Source organism: Pelodiscus sinensis, chromosome 1 (genome assembly GCF_049634645.1).
Source record: "Pelodiscus sinensis isolate JC-2024 chromosome 1, ASM4963464v1, whole genome shotgun sequence".
NCBI lineage: Eukaryota > Metazoa > Chordata > Testudines > Trionychidae > Pelodiscus > Pelodiscus sinensis.
Genome location: NC_134711.1, coordinates 230,818,706 through 230,831,942, shown reverse-complemented (window position 1 = coordinate 230,831,942; position 13,237 = coordinate 230,818,706). Strand labels below are relative to the sequence as shown.

Below are 13,237 nucleotides of genomic sequence, written 5' to 3'. Positions count from 1 at the left end.
TGGCGGAGCCAGTCCTTTAATCTTGTTCCCTAGAACAAGACAGGTTTAAAAGGGAGTTTCTTTGACATGGTCTTTGTAAAGGAAGCCTGGAATAATTTAGTAGCATTTTGAGTCTAAAACCCAAGCAAAACACTTTCATTTTCCCTATTGGAAAAGTCAAAACTTCACTGTAAAGCACATATTGGACTGGTGATTTTTTTTTCTGCAGGGGCAAGTGGGACTGCTTATCAGTCTTTAGCTCCTGATTTCTTTACAATAACTAAGGTTATTATCTACACCAGTGTTTCTCAAAGTGTTCCATGGGCCCACTTTGGGAAAGCCACTAGTAGGCCCATACTGCTTTGTTTACCTAAAGGATCTATAGCCAGGGAGCCTCACGGCTATCATTGGCTCCAGTTCACTGTTTCCAGCCAAGGGGAGCTGCAGGAAGTGACATGGTCTGGGCTGCCACTTCCCAAGGCTCAACTTGGCTGGACACAGCAAACTAGAGCCAATGGGAGCTGCAAGTCTCCATGGCTACGGACCCTTTAGGTAAACAAAGCAGTGTGAGCCCCCTAGTGGCTTTCCCAAAGCAGGCCCATGGAACACTTAGAGAAACACCTGATCTATACCTTCTAACCTAGAGTATCTTACAGAAAAGAGTATGATGGCTTAAGTGGCTACTTAGCTACACAGCTTGTAAGGAATGTGTGTCTATTATTTACCGGCAAATTATGCAACAGCTCTTACTTTAACACTGTAAGAGGTAGAGACTGTAAGGCTATATATATACACTATGGCAATGTATACACTGCAGGCTTTTTGCACAAGAACTGTTTTGAAGAGTTCTTGCGCAAAAGGTCTTGTGCAAGAGCGCGTCCACACTGCCATGTGCTTTTCCGCAAGAGCGTCCATGGCAGTGTGGACGCTCTCTTGCGCAAGAAAGCTCTGTTGGCCGTTTTAGCCATAGGGGTTTCTTACTCAAGAAACCCCTGTTGCCTGTCCACATTGCCTTCTTGCGCAAGAGCTCTTGTACAAAAAGGCTTATTCCTTGCGAGTAGAGGAATAACTCTTTCACAAGAAGCCCTCTTTTCTGATGCTTTACTGTAAATTTACTTGTGCAAGAATGCGTGTGCAGTGTAGACGCTCCACAAGTTTTTGCGTAAGAACAGCTGTTCTTGTGCAAAAAGCCTGCAGCGTAGACATAGCCTACAAGTTTTTGCGGCACAGAGTATGCTAATGATGGACTCATTAGCATGAGTTGCAATGTCATTAGCATATTTTCTGCTGATGTTTTTTGTGCAAGGGGTTTTTGCACAAAAAGAAGCAGTATAGCCACTTCCATTTTGCGCAATCCTCTCCCCCCCTCCACTTTGGAGACTTAAATGAGTATTAGTAACCATGGGGGGAAATTCAGAAAATGTCCCTGCTACAAGACAGGGTCTCAGAGGGTATGAAGATGTGGGTGTCAAGTCTCCGTACCAGGCTGTCACGGACTAGAAGGCAACTGGCTAGACTCTGATTCTACTGAGAGGAGATAAAAAACACTTACTGATGCTCTGAATTACATTATCAAAGTATGTTTAAACAGAATTTTGTCTGTGATGCAGAAATATGCCACTTCAGCTTTACCCATGAGGCCTTTTGCTGAATATTTCCCTCTCTTGCTATCATCAGTTCAGCTTCACCAGCACTGGCAGTGGTGGGAGTGCTAATTTAAACAAAGAGCTGTTAGCCACAACCCTTATAGTACCATATCATATAGATCAGCTTTGAGCAGAATTGGATCATAGGGCACTAAAAATAACATGAGACACTAGTGTTGACATCACTACTGCAACTGCGTAGAAAATGGGGGGAAAGCCCAATGTAGATGCCTCCCTAGCATATTCTTTTCTGTCATCTTTCTCTGTTTCAGCAGGTTTACTGATTGTATTGGTATTTTGCAGAGGGAGCTGGGGTGTTTACACTAGTGGAGGATGGCAGTCACTGTTTATGCAGTCACTCTGCATAGCTATTTTTCCTTTTTACACATCCGCTGCACTTTTCCCCACAAGTTTGCCCAATCTGCCTCCCCCCCCCAATGCCTTTGCTCTGTGTGATGCAGGATCTTAGGAGATGGACCTACATAGATGCATGGAATGCTATTAATTGAATGTTTCCCACAAAGTCATTATTTTGCCATGGGGATCTCAGTTCATTATAGATTTGATCCTAAGCCCACTGAGGTTAATGGCAGCTTTTTCATTGATTTCAAAAGGCACAGGTCTGACTCAATAAGGGAATTTCTAAAGGCTTGCACAAATAGTGATTTGTAACTGTAATTACACGTTTTGTTGCCTTTGTTTACCTTTAAGCCCAGAGATCCCCGGAAAAAGTTCACTCAAAAACTAAATTAGCCTTTCTCAAGTTTAATGTCTCTGCACATTGAGCAGGGAAAGATAATAAAAGTTTTAGGCTTTAATAATTACTTATTATTTTTTCGACTGGCCTGATTACAGCAGAATCCACAGTTCTTCTTTTCCCTGTCAATTAATACTCTTGTCCTTGAAGGCTAAGTTGCTTTACCGAATTTTAGATTCTTGTAAAACCCTCAAGGGATGAGACATCCAAGGAGAAAATCCTGAAACAGTAGTGAAAACTTAACATGGCAAAAGAGGTTTCTTAAAGAGAGATTTTATCTTAACCAACAGTCTTGCTTCCATACCACAAAAGCCCTGAAAGGCTACAGCAGCCCATCAAAAATGTGTCAAAGTACCCTTGAACTGACTTCTCTGGAAAAAAAAGGGGGGGAGAGCTGAGAATGGCACAGGGTGCTTGTTTGTTTGGGCCTTAAATTATTAGCTATGAACTATCTAAAAATTTAAATTGCAAATGAGATAAGTGAATAGCATTTATTAAAGCTTTTAACCCAATGATTGTTGTAAAGATTCTACAACAGATTCAAATTTCCCTAAGGCCTCATGTTAGGGGTCTGATCTTGCATGTACGATAATTAACAGTAAACTCACATTTTATTTCATTCTAATATTAAGGATTTGATTCTTAGTATCTGTAAAGCATTGCAACTTACTGACATGCAATTTATTTTCATGTATTCTGTACTTCAGTAAGAATCACATAGTTTATTTTACAATATAACAATTACTAAATTTTTATTTTTATTTTTTCATTGTTGTTGTCTCCTCAGAAAACCCTTGCTGCACAATCTTTATTTAAGTCTTCAATTGTGGTTCTGTAATAGACCAGAGATTCATTTATTTATGATTGTATGTTAGCTGGAAAAAGAAAACAAAGTTAGGAATTTTGACTTTTGCTGAACAATGTCACAATCTTTTGCTAATTTGTACCAAGGTAATGCATGTACAGTATTAAGCACAGCTAGTTTTACTGCTGTTCTGTAACCAAAGAATGTTTAATTTCTAAAGTAATTTATCATTTAAACAGATTAAATTAAGTAGCATGTATTGTTTCTCAATGTGTATTGCACTTAGCAATGTATATTGACTTGTAAAGATAATGAATGTTAACAAATTGCCTATCCAGCATTAAATGGAAATCAATAGCAAAAGGGAAGCTGCAGTGTGAATATTTTGATGTCTGTACTATGATTTTAACAGGAATGAACCCGAGGAAGCTTAGCTGACAGCCTTTAAAATTTCTATCTTAACTAACTACTGTTTTTCTCAGTCTTGCACAATATTCCTGGTGGACAGACAGCCATCTTTCTTCTTTTAAAGGGACTCCGAGAATTGACAGTCAGGTCTTCAGATGTTTAAGGCAGCAGGAGAGGAATAGACTGGGAAAATGCACTTCTCTCCTCCCCCTTCCTCTTCGCCTTAGTCTCAACATAACACAGCATCCTATAGCCATACATCATTCTAAATACAGCTCACCACTCCACTCTTCTACGTGTAGTTATCAGGCAAGTGACTAGGCATTGGTTTCAATCTTCTGAGAATTAGTAGAATTATGGAACTTAATTTCAGTGCCATTTCTTCCTTTGCTCTCACTAATTCTCATATCCATCTTGTTCTTACTGCCTATTCTCCGGCAATCTCTCCCAAGCTAGGCCCACCATTCTCCTCTTCCTCTCCCACATTACCACCTGTGTTCACCAACTTCTAAGCTAACCAGCCTTTCCGTTCCAGAGTTCCTGTGCCATACCAAGAAATTGATTTGACTCACAGTCTGTAGCTCCTATTTACTTCTCACAATCATTGAAATCCAATTGATCTCTCTATCTCTAACACAGCCTCTTTCCTTGTTGTGATTTTAGCTGGCCTTTTCTTCTCCCAACATTGTGGCAACAGTGTTGGACTCCTTTTCTATCTATCTAATCAGTTGGCACTTTCTCCTCCTATTCCTCTATCCTACATTGTTAAAATTACACCCCTCCTGGGGTGGACCAGACTTGTACCCACCCCTGTGTGCACCCCAGGTGAATGTTGTAGCCCCTAAGTCACACAAGAGCACCCCCCCCCCCACACACACACACACACCTTTGGTGGGTCCCTAATATGATGTTTGGCTGGCTGGCTACTCCCAGAGTGGGTGGGGTTTAAATTACTGACAGGGGGGATGTTGAGACGCCAACCCACAACCCTGCCTGCCATAGGTAAGTGTTGTATCCCCTAGTCTACTCCAGAACCCTCCCCACAGCTCCCTACCTTCAGAGGATCCCTTGTTCTGTGTCTGTGCAGATGTTTTGTACAGATCCTTTCATATTACTGACTTCAATGCCAATCATTTCCTCCTCTCAACTCAATATCCTGCTTGAATCTATGGTGTGGAAGAAAACATTGTCCTCACTCTGAGTTTGTAAGCAACAAGTAGCCAGAGGCAGTTTTATTACGAGCTGCAGCAAGGGAAAAACTGGTTCGGACAGGGGGGGAGTCCCCCCCCTCACCGAGGCAGATCTTCGAATACAAGCAATTATGAAGCAGTTTATATACTGTCTATTAAATATAACAACAATAACAATTAGTCTCCTTCCCATTACAAACACCAATGGCTAACAGTTATTTAGTTCCACCCTGATGCTCCTTATCTCAAGGTCCCTACCAGAGTCAGCATTCTATCCTTACTCCGTATGGAGGCGAGAGGCGAAGGCAGCGTCTAATTACAGATCTCGCGTTGTCAGGCCACAGACTTAGCCTGACTCTTGCTCTCTTGTTAACAAGACCAAGATGGCTACACACAAATTCCCTTATTCCCTTTTCCTGCCTCCACAATGGTAATTTTAATTTCCATGTTGATGTCCACTGGCTGCTTTTGATTGTCTTTCTATAAGTTTTTCATTTGATCTTCACTTTTGGACTGACTCAATGCACCACATTTGTCACCTCTCTCAATCAAGCTTTTATCAAACACTATTTTGTTCACTCCTCATTCCCTCTCTTGTCACTTGCTGTTCTTCAACATTGTTCACTTTGCCTCTATTCCAGTGGTCAGCAACTGGTCAGTCCTTGAGAATCTCCTACTTAATCACAGTCAGCACTCAGCAGTCTCCCTGCTTGCCCCTGCCCATGTTGTGTGTAGGAGGATGTGGTGGGGAGGCAGGAGTCTCAATGCACTGCTCCTGTATGCAAGTACTGCCCCTCATTCCGCCCCTCCCCCCTACAGCTCCCATTGGCCAGGAATGGAGAACTGGGGCCAAGGGGAGCTAAGGGAGCGGTACCAGCAGAGAGGGGCAGCGTGTGAAGCAGTTTGCTTCTCCCCCTGCCCCGCCCCCACCACTCCTGGGGCCATTTTGGCCACTTCCAGGCACGTTGTGGGGCTGGGATAGGCAGGGAGCCTGCTGTAGCCTTGCTGCACCATGGACTGGGAGCCGACTGCAGTAAATGCCGCTGGGGCACTTTTCTTCTTCCAACACTGTTGCAACTGTGGGAGTCTAGGGGACATAGATTCCCCAGGATCCTTCCCATAGCCAGCATCTCATATTCCATCCCACGTCCCAGCTCCAAACCTGAGTTCCTTCCCAGAGCCAGCTCTTATAAAATCTCCTGAATCCCCTCCTGCACTTCAGCCTCCTGCCACAACTCTGAGCCCCCTCCCAGAGCGAGCACCATACCCCTTCCTGACCTTCAACCCCCTTCCCCAACCCGGTAAAAGTGAGCAAGGTTGCGGGAGAGCAAGATACAGAGAGAGGAGGGAAGGCGTGAGCAGGGCAGGGCTTCGAAGAAGGAACAGGGCCTCGTAGAAGGGTAGATCTTGTTTTGCCTTTAAATTCAGAAACTGACCTTGGGCATAAAAAGGTGGGGACACCTCTCCCTCATCTCCAACTTATCACCCTCTGACTTCTCTGCTGCTCTTACCCTCTTTCTTTCCTCCTTTTAACCCCATGATCTCTACTATTAACTCATCTCTGCAGCTCTTGACTCCATTTATCCTCCCACTTCCATAGGCAGTACTTTATATATTCCTTGAATTCCCAGTCTTGGTTGTCCTCCAGATTTTGCTACTTTGATCTTTTTCTTGCAATGCTGAGTACCTATAGAGAAAGTCCTAAAACTACATTGCCAAGTAATTTTAGAGAATGTTTAATTATACCAGTTTCCTCTACTCCAATGGTTCTCAACAAGAGGTATGTGTACAAGTATATGGCGGTCATCCAGGGGGTACATCAATTCATCTAGATATTTGCCTAGTTTAACAGGCTACATAAAAAGCACCAGCAAAGTTAGTACAAATTAAAATGTCATGCAATGACTTTGGAAAACATAATCCCAACTATATATATATATATGATATATATATCATGATATTTTTATCAATAAACTAGGCAAATACAACTTAGATGGGGCTACTATAAGGTGGCTGGATAACCGTACTCAGAGAGTAGTTATTAATGGTTCACAATCCTGCTGGAAAGGTATAACAAGTGGGGTTCCACAGGGGTCTGTTTTGGGACCAGCTCTGTTCAATATCTTCATCAACTATTTAAATATTGGCATAGAAAGTACGTTTATTAAGTTTGCAGATGATACCAAGCTAGGAGGGGTTGCGACTGCTTTGGAGGATAGGGTCATAATTCAAAATGATCTGGACAAATTGGAGAAATGGTCTGAGGTAAATAGGATGAAGTTTATCAAAGACAAATGTAAAGTGCTCCACTTAGGAAGGAACAATCAGTTTCACACATACAGACTGGGAAGCGACTGTCTAGGAAGGAGTATGGCAGAAAGGGATCTAGGAGTTATAGTGGACCACAAGCTGAATATGAGACAGCAGTGTGATGCTGTTGCAAAAAAAGCAAACATGATTCTGGGATGCATTAACAGGTGTGTTGTGAGCAAGACATGAGAAGTCATTCTTCCGTTCTACTCAGCGCTGGTTAGGCCTCAGTTGGAGTATTGTGTCCAGTTCTGGGCACCGCATTTCAAGAAAGATGTGGAGAAATTGGAGAGGGTCCAGAGAAGAGCAACAAGAATGATTAAAGGTCTAGAGAACATGACTTATGAAGGAAGGCTGAAAAAATTGGGTTTGCTTAGTTTAGAAAAGAGAAGACTGAGGGGGGACATGATAGCCGTTTTCAGGTATCTAAAAAGGTGTCATAAGGAGGAGGGAGAAAACTTGTTCATCTTGGTCTCTGAGGATAGAACAAGAAGCAATGGGCTTAAACTGCAGCAAAGGAGGTTTAGGTTGGACGTTAGGAAAAAGTTCGTAACTGTCAGGGTGGTCAAACACTGGAATAAATTGCCCAGGTAGGTTGTGGAATCCCCATCTCTGGAGATATTTAAGAGTAGGTTAGATAAATGTCTATCTGGGATGGTCTAGACAGTATTTGGTCCTGCCATGGGGGCAGGGGACTAGACTCGATGACCTCTTGAGGTCCCTTCCAGTCCTAGTATTATATGATTCTATGATCTATCTATCTATCTATCTATAATGGGGACTAAATTAGCTGTTACCACTCGAGAGATCTTGGAGTCACTGTGCATAGTTCTCTGAAAACAACCACTCAGTGTGCAGTGGCAGTCAAAAAAGCAAACAGAAATGTTAGGAATCTGTTAAGGTTGATGGTTACAGGGTAACCGGTTAGCTGGTCACATCCCTAGTCACCAAATGAAATTCACAGGTAGCAGGTTTAAAACAAACAAAAGGAAATATTTCTTTGCACAACACAAAGTCAACTTGTGCAACTCCTTGCAAGAGGATGTTGTGAAATCTAAAACTATAACATGGTTCAAAAAAAGAACTAGATAAATTCATGGAAGAGAGGTCCATTAATGGCTATTAGCCAGGATGGGCAGGAATGGTATCGCTACCTTGTTTGTCAGAAGCTGGTAATGGGCAAACAGGGATGCATCACTTGATGATTACATGTTTTGTTCATTCCCTCTGGGGCACCTGGCATTGGCCACTGTCAGCAGACAGGATACTGTGCTAGATAGACCTTTTATCTGACCCAGTATGGCCATTCTTATGACTTGTTTATACTGGTCTATGTAAGTTCAACATTTATATTCCAATTGATTTATGTTGTAATTATGTGGTAAAACGAGAAAACAAGCAATTTTTAATAATAATGTGCTCTAACACTTTTGTATTTTTGTGTCTGAATTGGTAAGTAAGTAATTTTTAAGGGAGGTGTAACTTGGAGGTATGCAAGACAAATCAGACTGCTGAAAGAGGTACACTAGTTTGGAAAGGGTGAAAGCCCCATTTTCAAGGCGTGGATAGATTAAGATGATACCTGGGGAGAAAGAAGGGTCAAATGCCCCTCTCCAGATGTCTGTGGGGGGGCACATTCAGCAGGAACCAGATGTCAGATAGTACCATGCAGACAGCTCCTCCAGTACAGTTTAACCACCCTTGGCCATGGCTCGGTATTGCTGCCACCACCCAAATGGAAAAACCCCTTTGAAAGCCCAGGAAGTCTGTGATGGGGTAGGCCCCAGTCCGAGAGCAGATTCCCCCTTGGCTCTGGGAACACAATCTCTTTGGCCTGGCCCCAATGTTCAATGCCTCTCCCTCCAGGGTAATACAGCCCACCGGCCTAGTCTCTAAAGTTCTGGGCCCCTCAATCAGGGGAAATACACCCCTCCATCCCAGTCTCTCAAGTCAAGCCTTTTTCCCAGTCATGGAGGCTGGATTACAGGGTGTTTTGGGGAGGTAGGGGGACTCAGGCCCTCCCACCCCACTGAGTCCCAGTCCAGGGCCCTATTGGCAGCAAAAGTATCTACTATCTGGTCTACAGCTCCTCAGGTCTTTATGAAATGCAGGGCAGCAGTTGCCACCTTCCTTAGGAAGCACACGGTACACGTGTTCTCCTACCTAGATGACTGGCTTGTGCAGGGCCCTTCCTCAGACCAACTGCTGGCACACATTGCTATGGTGCAAGCCCTTTTCTTGGAACTGGGCCTCCTCCTGAATGTCGCCAAATCTACCCTGGTCCCCAATCAGTTCATAGAATTCATGGGCACCTGCTTGGACTCCACTTTGACCACGGCCTCTCTGCCCGGGTCACGCTTCCTGGCTATCAAGGAAGCTATCATGGCCATGAAACAAAATACAGGACTATGTAGCACTTTAAAGACTAACAAGATGGTTTATTAGATGATGAGCTTTCGTGGGCCAGACCCACTTCCTCAGATCAAATAGTGGAAGAAAATAGTCACAACCATATATACCAAAAGATACAATTAAAAAAATGAACACATATGAAAAGGACATATCCTTTGGTATATATGGCTGTGACTATTTTCTTCCACTATTTGATCTGAGGAAGTGGGTCTGGCCCACGAAAGCTCATCATCTAATAAACCATCCTGTTAGTCTTTAAAGTGCTACCTAGTCCTGTATTTTGTTTCAGCTACACCAGACTAACATGGCTACATTTCTATCACTATTCATCATGGCCATGTGGGCATTTCCTATGACCATAGCCAGAAACTGCATGCACCTTCTGGGACTCGTTGCAGCTACACATACGTGATTCTGCACGCCAGGCTCCTCATGCTCCCCACTGCAGTTGTGACTGGTGCAGGCACACAATCCTTCCCTCCACCCCTGGGACAGGGTGGTGACAGTTCCTCCAAATGTCCTTCAATTCCTGGACTGGTAGATCCAGGAGGCGGTGGTTTGTGGCAGAGTCCTGTTATCCGGGTCTCTCCTGACCTTGCGGTTGGTGACGGATGCTTCTGACATTGGATGGGGAGCCCATGTCAACTATGTGCAGACCCAAGGTAAGTGGACGCAGGAGGAACTCTCCCTGCATATCAATGTCAGGGAACTGCAGGCAGTTTGCCTCGCATGTCAGGCTTTCCTTCCCTGCCTCAGGGGCAGGACTATTCTCATACGCATTTCCTCCATTCCTGCTTGTGCACAAGGTGCTCCTGAGAGTGTGGAAATTCAGAGCTTCCCTCATTCTCATTGCACCAGCCTGGCCTAGACGGCACTGGTTCACGTCCCTGCTGAGCCTCTCTTGCGAGAGACGGATTGCCCTCCTGCTGTATCTGGATGTTATAACACAGTACTTCGGCAGGCTCTGCCAACTGATCCTGCAGTCCCTACACATAATGGCCTGGAACTCCATGGCTGACAACGGCGGAGCTGCAGTGCTCAGAGCGGGTGCAGGAGGACCTGCTGGGGGTACGAAACCTTCCATTAGGGCTACCTATCTGGCTAAATGGAAGTGTTTCTCTGTCTTGGTTACCCTGAAGGGTGTATGCATCAGGGAGTGCTATAATGTGGCTGGAGTTGCAACCCCTCCTCTCACGGCACACTCCACTAGGGCACAGGTCTCCTCTATGGCCTTTGTGGCTCAGGTCCCTATTTTGGACATCTGTAGGGCTGCCACATGATCCTCAATTCACACCTTTGATAACCATTATGCTCTGGCTCACTACGCTAGGGAGGATGTGGCTCTTGGTAAGGTTGTCCTCCGCTTGCTCAGTAGAAGGTTTCTACTGGGGCTTCTGCGTTGGAGTCACCTACATGGAATGGACATGAGCAATCACTCAGAGAAAAAAGGTTACTTACCTTCATAACTATTGCTGAGATGTGTTGCTCATGTCCGGTCTAAATCTGGCCCTCCTCCCCTTCCTTGTAGTAGTCTGGTAAGAAAGAACCAAAGGGGTGGAGGGCCAGTATAGCGGTGCCACTCCAGGGGGCTCCCCTCCTGGGCCAATGGCTAAGGGAAAAAAATTCCGATGACGTGCATGCATACCTACGTGGAACAGACATGAGCAACACAACCCTCTTACGCAATACCTTTCTTCCTGAAAAGTAATCTGCGTAACGGCATTGCGCAAGAGGGTTTTTGTTGTGCAAGAAGGGGCAGTGCAGACAGCTCCTTCTGGCACAAGAGCCTCTTCTGCAAAAATGGCGGCTCATTAGGTATGCAAATGAGGCTCAGCAATATTCCACGCTTAGCCTCATTTGCATATTTCTGGGGCAAGAAGCCGCGAGTGTAGACATAGCCCCAGTGAACAGCAAGTGGGTGCAGCCAGCGGCAGGGCCGGCCTACTCATTTAAGGCGATGCTTATAGTTAAACTTTCACATCCCTACTTGGAGACCCAATTTTGGGTCCCAACCCAGGGACTTTGTTAATCCCTTTTAAAGGCACTCTCTTCACCTTCAGTCATTTTGCTCTTTTTGCCCAGCCTCCCTCTTGCTATCTGGCTTTTGACCCTGCCTTCCCTCCTCCCCCTGCCTCTCAGCCATTTCTGGTCCTCCCTTCCTCCTCAGGGGATGACCTCTCACCCTACCATGCAGGAGGTGAGGAAGGGTGGAGCAAGTGACTCATTTGTGTGTCATTGACCAGCAGTGGGTGAGCTGGCAGCCAGCCCTTCAATTAGCCACATCCTAGGGCTGGCAAACAACTCCCCTCCTCTGGGGCTCTTCTACCTGGGCCTTTCCAGCCCAACGCCCCCCCCCGCCTCCGGAGCCCTGGGCTATGAAGGGGGGAGGGGGCGAGTTTCCCTTGCAACACTACAGCGCAGGTGCCCGCCTCCACTGGCTCATTGTCAGGGCTTGAAGGGGCCCCTCAGCCGAGCACGTGCCTGGGCGCGGGCGAGTCGGGGCTGCGCAGCGCCCCACGTGCCCAGGGCCTCACGCGCTCGCCATAAGGGTGCGGAGCCGAGGGCAGCCTCTCCCCAGCACGCTCAGAAGCGCGAGCCATCGAGCCTTTCTCCCCCACCCGCAGCGTTCTCAAGGCCAACGGTCGGGGCAGATAGGGGGAGTCCCCTCCCCCCCCCCGAGGGATATTAACCCTTCCGCTCCCGCGAGAACTCCACCGCCGCCCCCGCGCTCAGGGCGGGGCTGTTAGCGGCGGTTTGCGAGGGAGCCGCGCGCGCGGAGCCCGCCACCAGCCTCGCTCCCCGGTCGGCCCCGCCCACCGGCCCCGCTGAGGGCGAAGGAGGAGCCGCCGTAGGCCCGGCCTCCCGCCTCCCATTAGCTGCGCGCGGGGCGGGGCGGCCGCCCGTTACCTGCGCCGCGGCGGGGCGGCGGCCCGGCTGGGGAAGTGGGCGGCGCCCCTCCGCCTCCTCAGCCCATTCTTCCCGCGGAGCAGCAGCAGGAGGCAGGGAGGCCCAGCTCTCGCCGCGGCCGGACCATGCTGTGCCCTGCCCGCCTCACGCTGGTGGCGGCGCTGCTGGCGCTGGGGGCCCCGCGCGGCGGCGGCGCCCGGCTGCTGGAGTGGTACACGGCCTGGGTGAGCACCGCCTACACCGAGCCGCTCAGCAACCGCACGGTGCGGGGCATCGCCGAGAGCGGCCGCTACGGGGACAGCTCCCCCAAGGAGAGCGCGCAGGGCCTGGTGGGAATCCCCCGCGGCGCCTCTGCCCGCCACATGGAGGGCTGCGCCTCGGACACCGACTACGACGTGCCTCTGCCGCCGGGGAGCCGCGGCCCGCCGGGCGGGGAGCCGCCGCCGCCTTGGATCGCGCTGGTGGCCCGCGGGGGCTGCACCTTCAAGGACAAAGTCACCAACGCGGCCCGGAAGCGGGCGGTGGCCGTGGTGATCTACAATGAGCCCCGCTTCGGCAACGCCACTGTCTCCATGTCCCACCTCGGTGAGTGGGGCCGGTGCCTGGGGTCTCGGGTGGGGCAGTGGGTGGCTTCAGTGGGGTTGTGAGGGGAGTCGGAGCGTGTGTGTGTGTGTGTGTGTGTGTGTGTCTGGGTTCTGCATTTCCCTGGGACATTAGATCTTTTTAGGGGGAAGAGAAAAGGGGAACACCACGAAGCGCCCTAAGGACGTGTCGGGCTTGTTTCCTGTCACTGCATGTAATAGTGACCCGCAGGGGTCTGCTG

General features: G+C 47.7%; 1 protein-coding gene across 4 annotated transcripts in view; it reads left to right on the top strand.

Moving 5' to 3' along the window:
- The first annotated feature begins 12,285 nt into the window (after window positions 1-12,285).
- The window catches only part of RNF149 (ring finger protein 149), a 44,905-nt gene continuing 43,953 nt past the window's right edge, over window positions 12,286-13,237 (top strand). For all 4 annotated transcript variants that reach the window (XR_012899736.1, XR_012899735.1, XR_012899737.1 and 1 more), the window contains exon 1: window positions 12,286-12,999. Coding sequence is in view for 1 of the 4 variants with exons in the window: in XM_075917191.1 (XP_075773306.1) it covers window positions 12,540-12,999 (460 nt within the window). In the remaining 3 variants the exon portion in view is untranslated. The remainder of the gene's footprint in view (window positions 13,000-13,237) is intronic.